The 14,637-nt window shown below is 62.2% G+C and overlaps 1 protein-coding gene across 3 annotated transcripts in view; it reads left to right on the plus strand.

Moving 5' to 3' along the window:
* HIP1 (huntingtin interacting protein 1) overlaps window positions 1-14,637 on the plus strand; it is a 50,602-nt gene that overhangs the window by 35,442 nt on the left and 523 nt on the right. For all 3 annotated transcript variants that reach the window (XM_074595872.1, XM_074595871.1, XM_074595873.1), the window contains exons 6-30: window positions 457-533; window positions 795-856; window positions 2,182-2,322; window positions 2,849-2,906; window positions 6,068-6,143; window positions 6,532-6,663; window positions 7,548-7,645; window positions 7,850-7,922; window positions 8,341-8,524; window positions 8,623-8,711; window positions 8,803-8,919; window positions 9,004-9,105; window positions 9,932-10,126; window positions 10,251-10,398; window positions 10,535-10,621; window positions 10,741-10,848; window positions 11,946-12,082; window positions 12,188-12,298; window positions 12,412-12,470; window positions 12,604-12,697; window positions 13,087-13,187; window positions 13,296-13,401; window positions 13,576-13,699; window positions 13,903-13,964; window positions 14,498-14,609. In XM_074595872.1, coding sequence (XP_074451973.1) covers window positions 457-533; window positions 795-856; window positions 2,182-2,322; window positions 2,849-2,906; window positions 6,068-6,143; window positions 6,532-6,663; window positions 7,548-7,645; window positions 7,850-7,922; window positions 8,341-8,524; window positions 8,623-8,711; window positions 8,803-8,919; window positions 9,004-9,105; window positions 9,932-10,126; window positions 10,251-10,398; window positions 10,535-10,621; window positions 10,741-10,848; window positions 11,946-12,082; window positions 12,188-12,298; window positions 12,412-12,470; window positions 12,604-12,697; window positions 13,087-13,187; window positions 13,296-13,401; window positions 13,576-13,699; window positions 13,903-13,964; window positions 14,498-14,609 — 2,653 coding nt within the window. The remainder of the gene's footprint in view (window positions 1-456; window positions 534-794; window positions 857-2,181; window positions 2,323-2,848; window positions 2,907-6,067; window positions 6,144-6,531; window positions 6,664-7,547; window positions 7,646-7,849; window positions 7,923-8,340; window positions 8,525-8,622; window positions 8,712-8,802; window positions 8,920-9,003; window positions 9,106-9,931; window positions 10,127-10,250; window positions 10,399-10,534; window positions 10,622-10,740; window positions 10,849-11,945; window positions 12,083-12,187; window positions 12,299-12,411; window positions 12,471-12,603; window positions 12,698-13,086; window positions 13,188-13,295; window positions 13,402-13,575; window positions 13,700-13,902; window positions 13,965-14,497; window positions 14,610-14,637) is intronic.

A 14,637-nucleotide genomic window follows, 5' to 3' on the forward strand; every position in this document is an offset into this window, starting at 1 on the left:
GCTGGCAAGAGGTGTTTTCTGAAGCCGGGCTGTACCCGTCATCCCCGATTTGTTTTGGAGCCGTGAGGTGACCTTCCCCGAAACCCCTGGGCAGCATGAAGAGGCTTTGTCCCCGGGAGCAGATATTGGCTCCTTCCCCGCAGCTCTCGGTGATGCCACGTGTGGGCTGGCAGCCCCGTCTCTTTCCACTTCAGCAGGTTTCTAAGCCCAGGGAGAGTTGTCTTTTCTTGCTGGGGAGAATACGGGCACCATGGATTGGGGATGCTGCGGTCACCGGGGACTCGTGTTAGCCCCCTTTCCTCCCCACATCACTCTCATCCAAAAGCACATCCAAAGAGCCGTCCCTGTCTCTAGCACTGAAGCTACTGGCCGGATGGGCAGCCCTGGTGCTCCTCGCACTGTGGCCGGAGCTGTGGTCCTCTGAAACCCTTCCGCAACTCTTGTTTCCCCACGCAGAATCCCCGCTTCCCCGGCAACCTCCAGATGTCCGACCGGCAGCTTGACGAGGCCGGGGAGAATGATGTCAATAATTTGTGAGTGCGGGGCAGAGGTGGGAGATGAGGCGGGGGGGAGGTGGGGGGGTGGATGCAGGCAGGGTGACACGGTGCTGCCCAGCCTCACCGGCAGCGCCACCGAGCTGGGGACAGAACCTTGCACCTTCTCCCCAGCCCTGCCGTGGGTGCTGGGAGCAGGCAGAGCCCCTGGGCAAGGCTCGTTCCTCTGGGGTGGCACCTGGCACAGGCTGAGGTGGCCATAAGGATGCTCTCCAACCATCTTCATCCCTTTTTCCTTAGTTTCCAGCTGACAGTGGAGATGTTTGACTACCTGGAGTGTGAGCTGAACCTCTTCCAGACAGGTAAGCTTCTGGCGGTCAGGTTGGGGGTCCACGGGGGCTGAGCCAGCTCCAGGGAGGATGCAGTTGGAGAGCATCATCACCTCATCTCTTTTTCTGGGTGCTTCACCCGAGTTATTATTAGCTCATGCTTTTATTAGTCCCTGTGTGCTAGAGTGATGCTGCTTCACGGCAGCACCGTGGGGCCGGCTGTACCGCACCACCCTGCTGCCCCTGGCGCGACACCCCTTCCACCGCCCCATCTTCGGGCTCTCCCGCTCCGGCAGTCTCCCCGGCCTGAATTTCTTCTCATCTTACTGGTGGGCTCGCGACAGGTTTTGGCTTTTATTAGCAGCAAACTCAAGCTGCCGTGGGTGTTTGCGGAGGTGCTGAAGCCAGGGGAGGCGTTGGGGCACCCTGTCGTCCTCCTGTGCGAGCGAGCCGGGGGGGTAAAAACAAGCCAGTGTCAGGACTGTCACGCACCTTTGCGCACTTGAGCAGGATCACGGTTGGGGTACGTTAAAGCAGTTGTGGGGTGAGCCTTCATCTGCAACAGGCCATGGGTGCTGGCGGGACGGGGTGGTTTGGAGGGCGCTGGAGCAGCGCCCTCGTCTTGGGGCCGTGTGCTGGCACAGTGAGGGGCTCAGCCCTTCCCGGGAGCGCTCCGGGGAGCTCTCACTGCTCTGCCTGTCGGAGGGGAGTTGCTGGATGGAGGGAGGTGGAGCCTCCATCTTCTCCAGCCGCCCTGCCTTTGAGGGCAGGCGGCCCATGGCTCAGGGGAGACCCGCGAGGCTGGACCATGAAGCAGTCACTTGGACACGGCTCCAGCAGCCCGGCATCCCGTGGCCCTGCCAGAAATGCCTTCATGGCCTGGAGTTGCGGGGCACATCCTGCACCCCCGGCACGAGATGCACTTCACCGTGATGCGGACAAAGGATCACGGATGCTGCCGGCTGCTCCCGGCTGTTTCTGGAGCGTCTCCCCGCCGGCACGCACAGCACACCCGAATGCCGGCGGGATGGCGGTGACGGGCATGGCACAGGGGCTGTGTGTCCTCGGGGACCGGGAGCTCTGCCCGGCGACCCGGCGAGGGCTCAGGACCAGGCGCCTCCAGCCCACAGTGCCAGGCTGAAGTGTTCCCATGCCTGCGGGGGAGTCCCGGGTGGGAATTCCCCCTTCCTGCTGGGCCAGCAAATGGCTACGGGGTGGTGGGCTGGGTCCCCGAGGGCCAGCGGGTGTCTTGCTCCCGGTGGATGTCTCTTGCTGCAGGTGATGTTTGCGGACGCGGCTGACACAGCGTGGCACCCTGCAGTGCTGCCAGAGCCTGATCCCGTGCTCCTTCCCCGCAGTGTTCAGCTCCCTGGACATGTCGCGCTCGGTGTCGGTGACGGCCGCGGGGCAGTGCCGCCTGGCCCCGCTCATCCAGGTCATCCTGGACTGCAGCCACCTCTACGACTACACCGTCAAGCTGCTCTTCAAGCTCCACTCCTGTGAGTGTCCCCGGCACCAGCTTGGGCTTAGAGGGGACACAGAGGAGGACACCGGGGGTCCCCACCCTGCTCAGCCTGGGCCGTTCACCCCCCCATCTCCTTCCCAGCCTTTTTGGGGGAGTGGAGGGAGTCACCAGGGCAGGGGACAAAGATGTGCAAGCACTGGGGGACCGAGCCTGCCCTGCCAAATGCCCCTCGGCCACAGGGACGGTGCCCACCAGGAGCTCCCCTGGCTTCAGACAGACACTGGCTGCAAAATCGCATTGCCCGGGACCTCAAATTGTGGTGGCAGCCACCTGAACACCAGCTCGCTGCCTTTCCCTGCCCTGGGGGTGTCTGGGGGAGGATGTGCTCCCCTCCTGCAGGGGAACCCTGAGCCCAGAGCGTTCAGACCCTGGGAGGAGGGTAACCATCTGTGGGAAAGGCCCATCCCCAGATGGCCATGCCAGTGGGTTGTTCCCCGATTTCGTGCTTCTGTACCAGCATGGAGATGCCCAGTGATGTTTCTACCTGCTGCTTCTTCCAGGTTTGCCAGCGGATACACTGCAGGGCCACCGGGATCGCTTCCTGGAGCAGTTCAGAAAGTAAGTGCCCAGACCCAGATGCTCAGGGGCTGCTCCCGGGGCGGAGGGAACGTGGGGGGGGCACCAGAGCCCCTGTGCCGGCGCTCAGCACAGTCGATCTTGCTTGGGGCTCTGAAATCCAGCCCACTTCGACCTCTCGGCTTTCCCTGGGGCTTCGTCCAGGACAGCCGCTCTGCTTGGTTAATCCGCAGCTATTGAATTACCAGATAACGGCGTTATTAATTCTAACGAGGCGTTCAGCCGCTGACAGCACATCTGACGATTTAAAACCCTCAAACCCTTTAATTGCAATTTTAAATGCAGTTGGTGTGCTGAGATGAAAGTCTGGGCAGGGGCTGAGAAGCCAAGTGTGAGGGGTTGCTGGTGGGGACACCCCGGGCCGGGTGTCGGGTAAGCAGGGTGCTCAGCACCCTTAGCAGCGTTTTCGGCTTGTGATGGGTCTGTCGGGAGAGGGATGCGTTGATAGGAGGAGTGGGGTGGGAGAACACAAGAATACAAGCAGCACACGGAGGCAATTTGAGGTGATGCTGCAGGAGGGAGGGCCTACAGAAGCCCTGGGGAGGACTCATGGTCATGGCGCTGGGGGCGCGGCATGGGGAAAAGAGATTTTCCACCCAATTCTGTTGAATTTCCAAAAAAAAAAAAAAAAAGCCAGTTGCACAAACCCAGGGGAGCTTGGTAAAAGGGGGGGCAACCAGAGGATGAAACCTTTGGGTGTTGCAAAGCTGAGGAGGGGTCCTTGAAGAGGCCTGTGGAGAGCCTGGGTGCCAGGGATGCTGCTGGGTGGCTTTTGGGTGGGAAAAGCCGTTCTTGGGTGGGGACAGGTGGAAATGGAAAGGGTAAAGCTCATTTCACCAGTGTCCCCGTGTCTGTCCTAAATTAAAATATCAGTAAGAGATTTTAAAAGCAGCAGATAAAAGGTGGAGGACGAGACAGACAGAACTGAGTCGTGGTCACCCAGTTACCCAAGACCTTGGACGCGAGGGTGGCTGTGACGCTGCTGGAGTATTGCCAGCGCCCAGGGTTGAGAAGTGTTGTGGTGCTGGTTGATAAAACGGGCTTCAGGGAGAGGGGAGGGAGGAGGCACAGGGGCTGACCCAGTGCCTGGCACTGCAGGGAAAAAATGAGGAGTGGGAGAAGGTCTTCATGAAAAAGACAGGATGGGGTGGGTGCTGCCGCCTGCAGGAAGTGGGCATTGGGTTTGTGGGAGGCCATGAGCTGCTGCAGGGTGATGCTCAGTGGGAGCAAGGACATTTATTTCCAAAAGCTCTGGGAAAAAATGGAACTGTCCTGCGAAATGTGGGTGACACCGAGCTGAGTGGAGCGGTCAATATGCTGCAGGGAAGGGGTGGCATCCAGAGGGACCTGGACAGGCTGGAGGAGTGGGTCCATGTGAACCTCGTGAAGTTCAACCAGGACAAGTGCAAGGTCCTGCACCTGGATCAGGGCAATCCCCAGTACCAGCACAGACTGGGGGATGGAGGGAGGGAGAGAGGGAGGGAGGGAGGGATGGATGAAGAGCACCCTGCAGAGAAGGACTAGGAGATACTGGCGGGTGACAAATGGGACATCAGCCAGCAATGTGCGCTTGCAGCCCAGAAAGCCAAGCGTCTCCTGGGCTGCATCCCCAGCAGCATGGCCAGCAGGGACAGGGAGGGGATGCTCCCCCTCTGCTCTGCTCTCCTCACCCCCCCCCAGGAGCCTCCAGCTCTGGGCTCCCCAGCACAAGGCAGACACGGACCTGGCAGAGACGCTCCACAAGAGGCCACCAACATGCTCCCAGGGCTGGAACACCTCTGCTCTGGAGAAAGGCTGAGAGAGTTTTGAACTGAACGGGGGCAGGGTTAGGTCAGATGTAAGGAAGAAACGTTGTACCGTGAGGGTGGTGGGACCCTGGCCCAGGTTGCCCAGAGAAGCTGTGGCTGCCCCATCCCTGGAGGGGTTCAAGGCCAGGTTGGACGGGGCTTGGAGCAACCTGGTCTGGTGGGAGGTGTCCCTGCCCAGGGCAGGGGGTGGCACTGGATGGGCTTTAAGGTCCCTTCCAACCCAAATCATTCTGTGAGTCCATGGTCCTATGAGATGTGAGGGCAGGTCTCCCCTGCATTAGTAACTGCACAGAGGAGAGGAGACAAATGATGGCGTTTTGTACCAGGAAGTGTCTCGGGGTGATCCCAGTGACAGTGCCGGAACCAGTCCTCTCGATGTATTTTAAATGAGATTGAAAAAGGGCGAGCAGTGAAGTACAGTGGCCACTGGTACACCATTATTTAGGGTAGTCAAAATGAAAACTGGCTGCCAAGAGCAGTGGGATGGTGTAACGGCACTGAGGGACAGCTCAAGTCAAGGTCACAAACTGCAAACCAGCGCCTGTGGGGAAAACACCAGACAGGGACGTCAGCAGATAGCAGGGCTGTCCCTGGGCTCTGACCACCCAGGGCAGAGGCCCTGGGGCAGGTATTGGCAGCGCTGGGCTACCAACTGGGATGCCGGGGTTGACTGGAAGGGAGCGGAGCCGCGAGCGGCGCGGCTGGGCACAGTCGCTCCTCCCCAAAACTGGAAATCCTGAAGGGTAGCCCTCCTTCTGGGGAAGACATTCCCTCAAAGAACTGAAGGATGCTGCAGATGTGGCCTCCAGGCTGGAAGCCCCCAACCCACTGATGGCCGGGGCAATTACGATGTTTCGCAGCTGTCCCTTCAAGTCTTGGCTGTGGTGAGGACGGCACGGAGAGGTGGCTGGATCTTGGCGCGACTCAGTGCAGCCATTCTACTGCGGTTCATGGTTTCATAAGCTCACAGAGTGGCTTGGATTGGAAGGAACCTTTAAAGGTCATCTAGTCCAACCCATCTGCCATGGGCAGGGACACCTTCCCCTAGATCAGATTGCTCAAGTTTCAGGTCCTACTCTCTGCTCATCGGGTCCTGGGTTTATGGGAAAAAGCCTCTAGCAGGCGGTTTTTGCTAGAAGTGGGAGGCTGGTGATGGGGTCTCCTCAGGATCTGCCATGGGTTTGGTGGCAGCACACACCACCCTCCCCTCAGGCGCAGCACGGTGCCCTGGTGACACCCCCCTGGAGCCAGGCGAGGGGTTGGAGCTCCCCGCCTTCGGGGTGGGGTGTTTGTGTTGGGCAAGAGCCATCCCTAACCATTCCCTGTCCCTTGCAGGCTGAAGGACCTTTTCTACCGCTCCAGCAACCTGCAGTACTTCAAGCGGCTGATTCAGATCCCGCAGCTGCCAGAGGTGAGACCCCACTGGTCCCCACACTCACTGTCCCCGTGGCTGGGGTTGGTGGTTGTGGGAGATGATTGTCCCAAAAGGATCACGCACTGCCTTGCCCAGCATCCAGGGGCCAGTGTAATGTGGGGCTCGTGGAGCCTGAGGCTCATCCTGCATCCCTCCCTGGGTGAGATGCTGCAGGATGGAGCTGCCCCTCCAGCCAGGAGCTGAGATCCTCTGCTCTCATTGACCCTCAGCCCTTGCTGGGATCCATCCCCGTGGGTCCTTGCTCCATCCCCGTGGGTCTGGGCATGGCCAGCTCAGTGCTGGGGCAGGATTTTGACCAACTGTGCCCAAAGCCCTGCAGCAGTGCCAAGCCTCTCCACCCAGCCGTGCTCCCCTCCCTCCCCAGAACCCTCCCAATTTCCTGCGCGCCTCGGCACTATCAGAGCACATCAGCCCCGTGGTGGTCATCCCTGCCGAGGCGTCCTCACCCGACAGCGAGCCCATCACAGACCTGGTGGAGATGGACACAGCATCGCAGGTGAGCTGCCGCGGCACTGCCCATGCCCCTCGGGATGCAGAGGGGGCAGAGGGTGCCCTTCGACTCCAAGACCAGGGTTGTTTCTCCAAAACCGTGCCGTGGTGGAGGCTGAGACAGCGGGATGGCCTTGCGTGCTGAGGAGCATCGCTGCCGGGTGTGGTGTGGGTGCTGTGTGTCGCATGTGGGTGCTCCTAGGTCTGAGCCAGGCTGAGTTAGAATCATACAATCCCAGAATGGCCCATCCAGTGCCACCCCCTGCCCTGGGCAGGGACACCTCCCACCAGACCAGGTTGCTCCAAGCCCCATTCAACCTGGCCTTGAACCTCTCCAGGTATGGGGCAGCCACAGCTTCTCTGGGCAACCTGGGCCAGGGGCTCACCACCCTCACAGCCAATAATTTCTTCCTCAGATCTTATCTCAATCTCCCCTCTTTCAGTGTAAAACTGTTCCTCCTCATCCTATCACTTCATCTCATGGTACTTCTCTCAGTAGTTTGCTGCCCTCCAGTGATGGCCAGCTAGAGATGTCTGGCTTCCCAGCGTTGCCCCTCAGCTCTGTGCGCTTGCCTTAGATCTTCACCCCACCCTCTCCACCAAGGGTTGTCCCCAGGCGCTGAGTGTTTCTGGAGGGGAAGGGGCATGTGGTGACATAGCTTTGGCGATCTTCCGTCCCTGGCAGTTAGGTGAGGACGGACCAGAGATGCTTCACGTTCAACATGTTCAATGCCCTGGGAGCAGCAGGGGGGATCCAGCCCCGGCAGCAGGAGCAGGCAGAGCCCTGCTGGCATGTGGGCTGGCTCGGCGGTGCCGCAGGGGGACGTGGAGGGGACGAGGGCTCCCGGGTGGTGGTGGGTTCACTCCAGGTCCGTGCTGCTCTCCCCACAGAGCCTGTTTGACAATAAGTTTGATGACATCTTCGGCAGCGCTTTCAGCAGTGACCCCTTCAACTTCAACAGCCAGAACGGGATGAACAAGGATGACAAGTGAGCAGTCCCAGTGATGCCGTGGAGGCAGCCAAGATGGGACCGGGAACTCCCTCCCTGGCGCAGCACTGCAGCCACCTGCCAGGCTGCCGCGGCACAGCAGCCGTGGTGGCACAGGGGACACCTCCTCTCCCAGGATGCGTCCCCACAGCACCGACGCAGCTGGTGGCACTGAGGATGGTACCCTGTGTCTGTCCTTCCCAGGGACCGGTTAATCGAGCAGCTTTATGGGGAGATCGCAGCCCTGAAGGAGGAGCTGGAGAACTTCAAGGCCGAGGTGGGTGACAACCATCCGGTGGTGTCACGTGGTAAGCGCTCACATGGCAGTTCAGGGGCAGGATGAGACCCGGCAGCTCACACTGGGAATGGGGCTGGCGGGGTGCTGGCTGTGTCCCTGGCAAGGCGGTGACCTTGTCTGTCTCTCTCTCCTGCCCCGTCCCCGTTGGCTTCTGCATCCCTGGTGCAGCCATCCCTGCCCATATGGGGGGTTCCCAGCTGTGCCAGGGGGGTGCATCCCTGCCAGGGGGGACCAGGCTCACTCCCACTGCACAGCATCCTTAGTGTTTCACCCCACCGCTGTTGGGGCTCTGCGGGATGCTACCCACCGGGTGGCTGCCGGATGGTACCAGTGGGCATCGGCCGGTGCCGGCAGCCACCGAACGGTGCCGGGAGCTGCCCACCTGCCGTCCCCGCAGAGCGGCCGGGGTGCGGTGCAGCTGCGCGGCCGCGCCAGCGAGCTGGAGGCCGAGCTGGCCGAGCAGCGGCACCTGAAGCAGCAGGCACAGGACGAGAGCGAGTTCCTGCGCACGGAGCTGGAGGAGCTGAAGAAGCAGCGGGAGGACACCGAGAAGGCGCAGAGGAGCCTGACGGAGATCGAAAGTGAGCGGGGAGAGCCAGTACCCGGCTCAGGGAGGGAGGTGAGCCCTGGGGCTGGGGTCTCTCGGGTGCTCACCTCGGCATCCCTGAATGTGTGGCAGGGCGGGCGCAAGCCAATGAGCAACGGTACAGCAAGCTGAAGGAGAAGTACAGCGAGCTCGTGCAGAACCACGCCGACCTGCTGCGGAAGGTGAGCTTCCCCAAAACCTCCCCGGCATCCCCTTTCCCAGCCGTGCCCCCCGATACCGGGGGTCGCTGAACTTCCTCTCTGCCATCCCCAGAACGCGGAGGTGACCAAGCAGGTGACCGTGGCCAGGCAGGCCCAGGGGGACGTGGAGCGGGAGAAGAAGGAGCTGGAGGACTCCTTCCAGCGGGTGAGCGAGCAGGCTCAGAGGAAGGTGAGTGGGGACGGGGGGGACATGCTGGGGTGTAGTAGGGGGACTCCCCCATGGGGCGCTGGCAATATCTCTCCTTGCCCACAGTCTCAGGAGCAGGCAGAGGTGCTGGACACGCTGAAGCGGGAGCTGGCAGCCAGCAGACAGGAGCTGCAGGTCCTGCAGGGCACCCTGGAGTCCAGCACACAGGTGAGAGCCCATGGGTGGCCCCCGCCAACCCCCCCGCCGCCCCGGGATGGGCAGCCCGGGCCAGGGGGAGATCTGCTCGCTGTCAGGGTGCTCGGGTGAGGTGTTACCCATCCAGGCGTTACCCACTGTTGGCCTGATAACCAGCTCCCCGTCTTCTTCCTCCCCACCTCTGGATGGGTGTAGCCATTGTACCAGGGGGTTTAACGCTCCTAGGTGCAAGAGCGTGCAGAGCAATGGCCTCCAGCAGCAGGGATCGTTGAACAAAATCCCTGCAAGGGCATAGTCAGGCTGGGCAGCTCTGCCTGCTGTAAAACCCAGGCAGGGAGCGTGCCATCACGTCACAAGCCTTCATATGGGCTTGCAGCCCTACCAGAGGGTCTTTCATGCGTGTGAGGCTGTGGAGGACAGCAGGCGTTTCCAGGCTCGTTGGTGAAGGCAGAAGCTGGCAGGAAAATGGAGCTTCCTGTCCCCAGGGTGGGCAGACATGCCGCAGCAGGACAGAGATGGGGCAGAGCCGTCCCTGGGGACGGCAGCCAGCGCCCTTCATCTGCTTCTCCATCAGGATTATAAACAGTGATAACAAAAGTCAATTTTCGCCGATAAAAGTGAAAGGGCCTCCCCAGGGAGCCTCAGCCGGCCTCAGGCGAGGCCATCAGTGCTGCAAGGATGCTGCCGGGCAGCGGGCGATGAAGGGCTGTGACCTGTGTGGGTGCAGTGCACCGAGCAGGGTCGGTCAGGGTGGCTCAAGCTTGGACCCATGAGCAAATCCCCAAACCAAAGGGTTCCACCTCGGCACAGCCCCAACCGCTGTTTTGTGCCCACCCAGGCAGGAGCGCAGCAGAGCACCCGGATCGCCAGCCTGGAGCAGGAGAGGGACAGCCTGAGCCAGGCAGCGGAGCGGCACGGGGAGGAGATGGCTGCCCTGCGGGCCGAGCTGCAACAGCTGCGGGACACGTTCAGCCACGAGCAGGAGAGCAGCAAGATGGAGCTGGAGACGCTGCGGATCCAGCTGAGAGACAAGGTACCGCGGGGGCATCCCAGCATCCCCCACCCTGCAGAGCTGGGGACAGCGGTGACGAGGTGAGGTGCGGGGGTGATTCCCAGCTGGCATGGCAGGGGCTGTGACACCTGCACCGGCTTGGCAGGAGAGCAAGGAGCAGGCACTGCAGCGGCGCCTGGCCGAGGAGCAGTTTGCCCTGCTGCAGGGCACCGCGCGGGAGGCGGAGCAGATGGTGCAGGATGCCCTCGGTCGCCTGGAGGATCCTGCTCACATGGGCTGCACCGGCTCGGCGGGTGAGTTCCCCGGTGCTCACCAAACCCAGTGTTATCCCAACCTGCCACCGCGCCAAGCCCCGTTCCCCTCTGTCCTCTGGGTGGTGGAGAGCGGCTGTGCCACCGTGTTTGAGTCCTGCTCACTGTCTGCCTGCAGATTGCCTCCTCTCCAGGACGCTGGCAGCCTTCGAGTGCGTGGAGCGGCTGCGGGACGCACACAGCAAATACCTTTCCGATCGCGCAGGTGGGAGCTGGCAGACCCGGGCAGGGGCTGGGCTGAGGGAAAAGGGCAGCTCGGGCACCTGTGGGCCAGGTGAGCATCTCTCACTGGGGCTGAGGCTGGTGCCTGCTCTCCCGCCACAGCTGTGGGCTCCCTGCTGCCCTGCCTGGCCCTCTTCGCCCACCTCGTCAGTGACACCCTCCTGCAGGGCAGCGCTACCTCACACGTGGCCCCCATGGAGCCCGCCGACCGTGAGTGCCACCCCACGGGGCAGGCAGGGGCTGGGGCGGGCAGGGGTTACGGAATCACGGAATTTCAGAGTTGGAAGGGACCTCTAGAGATCATCCGGTCCATCTCCCCTGCTGAAGCAGGATTGCCCAGAGCACATCACTCAGGACTGCATCCAGGTGGGGCTTGAAAGTCTCCAGAGAAGGGGACTCCACACCCTCCCTGGGCAGCCTGTTCCAGTGCTCCGTCACCCTCACCGTAAAGAAGTTTTTTCTCATATTTGATCGGAACTTCCTATGTTCCAGCTTGTGCCCGTTGCCCCTCGTCCTGTCACTGGGAACCACTGAAAAGAGTCTGGCTCCATCCTTAAACCCACCCTTTAGATACTTGTCAACATTAATAAGGTCCCCCCTCAGCCTTCTCTTCTCCATCCCAGCTCTCTCAGCCTTTCCTCATAAGAGAGATGCTCCAATCCCTCCATCATCTTTGTTGCCCTACGCTGGACTCTCTCCAGCAGTTCCCTGTCTCTCTTGAACTGGGGAGCCCAGAACTGGACACAGTATTCCAGTTGTGGCCTCACCAGGGCAGAGCAGAGGGGGAGAATGACCTCCCTCCACGTGCTGGACACACTCTTCCCTATGCAGCCTTCTTGGCGACAAGGGCACATTTCTGGCTCATGGATAATTTACTGTCTACCAAGACCCCCCACATTCTCTTCTTCAGAGCTGCTTTCCAGCAGGTCCCCCCCTAACCTATACTGGTGCCTGACATTCTTCCTCCCCAGGTGCAGGACCCTACACTCGGCCTTGTTGAACCTCATGAGGGTCTTCTCTGCCCAGCTCTCCAGAGCTGGGGGGGTCAGGGCAGGGTCAGGGCAGATGGTGGCTGGGGCAGACAGGGTGCTTGGGGCAGGCAGGGGGCTGGGGTGGGCAGCGGTTGCTGTGGGCAGGATTCTGGGCTGAGCAGAGGCTGGCACAGGCAAGATGCTGGGGTGGGCTGGGTCTGGGGCAGGCAGGGGTCGGGTGGGCAGGGTGCTGGGGTGGGCAGGGGTGGACAGGGCAGGGGCCGGGGGTCTCTGTGCCCGTGTGCGGCACCCTCAGCTTCTCATGTTGCCCCGCAGGTCTGCTGGAGATGTGCAAGCAGTGCGGCAGCGAGGCCGTAAGCTACCTCAGTGCCCTGCAAGACCCGGGGACGGTGGAAGGCGCCGACTGCAGCCCGGTGACAACCTGCCTGGGCCGGATCAGCGCCATCGGGGAGGTGGGTGCCCTGGGAGGGCTGGCAGAACAGGGTCGGGCCATGGCGGGAACTGCCAGAGGAGCTGTGCCGCCCCTGGACGGTCCCTTTCATCCCGTCCCCTCCCAGGAGCTGCGGCCCAGAGGGCTGGACGTCAAGCAGGAGGAGCTGGGTGACCTGGTGGACAAAGAGATGGCGGCAACGGCAGCAGCCATTGAAACAGCAGCTGCCCGCATTGAGGTGAGGGTCACCGTGTGCCGCATGGCACCCATGGGTGTCGTGCATGCTGGGACCACCGGCACGAGGCCAGGATGGCACGCGGGGCTCAGTGCAGCCTCTCCATCCTCCACCAGGAGATGCTGAGCAAGGCACGGGCTGGTGACACTGGGGTCAAACTGGAAGTGAATGAGAGGTGAGTGGTGGCCGGGGCGCTGGAGAGAGCTGGGCAGGTGGGAGGAAACCCGGTGCCATGGGCAGAGCGGCTGCCCCACAGCTCTGGGGTCTCCCTGCCCCGCAAGCAGGGCTCAGTGGGGTTTGTCTTGCAGGATCCTGGGCTCCTGCACGGGCCTCATGCAGGCCATCCACGTCCTGGTCCTGGCCTCTAAGGACCTCCAGAGAGAGATCGTGGAGAGCGGACGGGTGAGCTGGGGGCAGGGGTGCAGGCGGGGTGCAGGCAGGACACGGAGCAGCGGGTGCTTGGCCAGCTGGGGGTCAGAGCACGCTCGCTGGGGACGTGCTGCTCCAAGAATTGTCCCGTTGGGGCATCAATACCAGCTGCCAAGAGCTCCTGCCCCATCCCTGGGGTCTCACCCTGGCTGTGGTCCCCAGGGTGTCACGGAGGTCCCTGATCTCCCTTCCCATGTGGGGGACACCATGGCCCCCCGCCCCGGGTTCAGTGTCCCCAGCTCCCACATGCATCCGAAATGAAACCCTGACTTGCTCCATTCCCCTGCAAGCCGGGGCTTAGCGGTCCCAGACCCTGCCGCCCCCCTGTCCCCAAGGCGTGACTGTGCCTTTCCCGGTGGCAGGGTGCGGCGTCCCCCAAGGAGTTTTACGCCAAGAATTCCCGCTGGACGGAGGGTCTCATCTCCGCCTCCAAGGCTGTCGGCTGGGGTGCCACCGTCATGGTGTAAGTGCCACCGTTACTGGAGTGGGATGGCAGGGTCCTGTTGTCCCCACAAGGAGGGCCCGTGGGGTAGTGGGAGGATGCTCCAGCCCCTTTTCTGCCCTCCCACAGCGACGCTGCCGACCTGGTGGTCCAAGGCAAGGGGACGTTCGAGGAGCTGATGGTCTGTTCCCGGGAGATTGCGGCCAGCACTGCCCAGCTGGTAGCAGCCTCCAAGGTAGGAGCCCAGCACCTCAGGAGGCTCTGTCCCCAGGCAGGCAGCAGCGAGGCTGCTCCCCTGGCCATGGTTTTGGGGTGACCTTGGGGCACCGTGTGGTCAACCCAAACCGTGGGACTGGTCTTCTGCTCGCCTGGTGGGGTATAAGCGCAGCCCTCTTCGCTGCTCCGGCAGGTAAAGGCGGACAAAGACAGCGTCAACCTTTGCAAGCTCCAACAAGCATCCCGGGGAGTCAACCAGGCCACAGCCGGCGTGGTGGCCTCCACCAAGGCCGGGAAGTCGCAGGTGGAGGAGAAAGGTAAGCATGGGGCTGCGGGAGCCCCGAAACCTCTGTTCTTCACGCTCGCCGTCTTCGGTGGGCTCTGCCCTGGTGGTCGCTGCCTGCGCTGCCCCTCGCTGCCTGCGCTGCCCCTCAGTGCCTGCGCGTCGCATGGGAACCCGTTGGGGGCTCTGAGCTGGGAAGCAGAACTTGAGGGGGGCCGGTGGTGTCTTTCTTCACAGACAGCATGGACTTCTCCAGCATGACGCTCACCCAGATCAAGCGTCAGGAGATGGACTCGCAGGTAGGAGGTTCCCCTGTGTTTTGGGAAGCACGCGTGGTGCGTGGGGGGGCACCCTGCCCCGCTGTCTGACCCCAGGCAGCACCAGCTGATGCGGAGAACCCAAGGTGTGAAGGCAACAGATGGGTTTGCCCAGGAGCCCTGTGCAGTTGGTCCTTGAGCCTTCCCCGACGCTGTCCCCATCATGCCACAACAGCCCATGACCTCGCCCTGCTCCTGCGTGCCCCCCCGGGCTGCCCCACAGCACCCACCTCCACCTGGCATGGGGCAGCCCCGGGGCCTTCCTCTGCCCTGGCTGCCCACAAGGGTCACTCTGCCTTCCCCTGCCTGCACAGGCAGCGCCCACCTGAGCTCAGTCCCCTGCCCAGGCCATGGGAGCACTCATGGGATGTACCTTGATGGTCTGCAGGCTCAATATCGGGGAGATGATGAGTGTGATAGGGGGGTGCCCAGCCCAGCACAGCTCCGTGCCAGCTGGAGCACGTGGGTGCTGTGCCAGGTTGGGGGGTGGCCATGGCGTGCGTGATGTCCTTCAGGTGCGGGTGCTGGAGCTGGAAAACCAGCTGCAGAAGGAGCGGCAGAAGCTGGGGGAGCTGCGCAAGAAGCACTACGAGCTGGCAGGAGTGGCGGAGGGCTGGGAGGAGGATGGTGAGTGGATCCCAGTCCTGCTCCGGCT

The sequence above is a fragment of the Larus michahellis genome, chromosome 7 (genome assembly GCF_964199755.1).
Source record: "Larus michahellis chromosome 7, bLarMic1.1, whole genome shotgun sequence".
Taxonomy (NCBI): Eukaryota; Metazoa; Chordata; class Aves; order Charadriiformes; family Laridae; genus Larus; species Larus michahellis.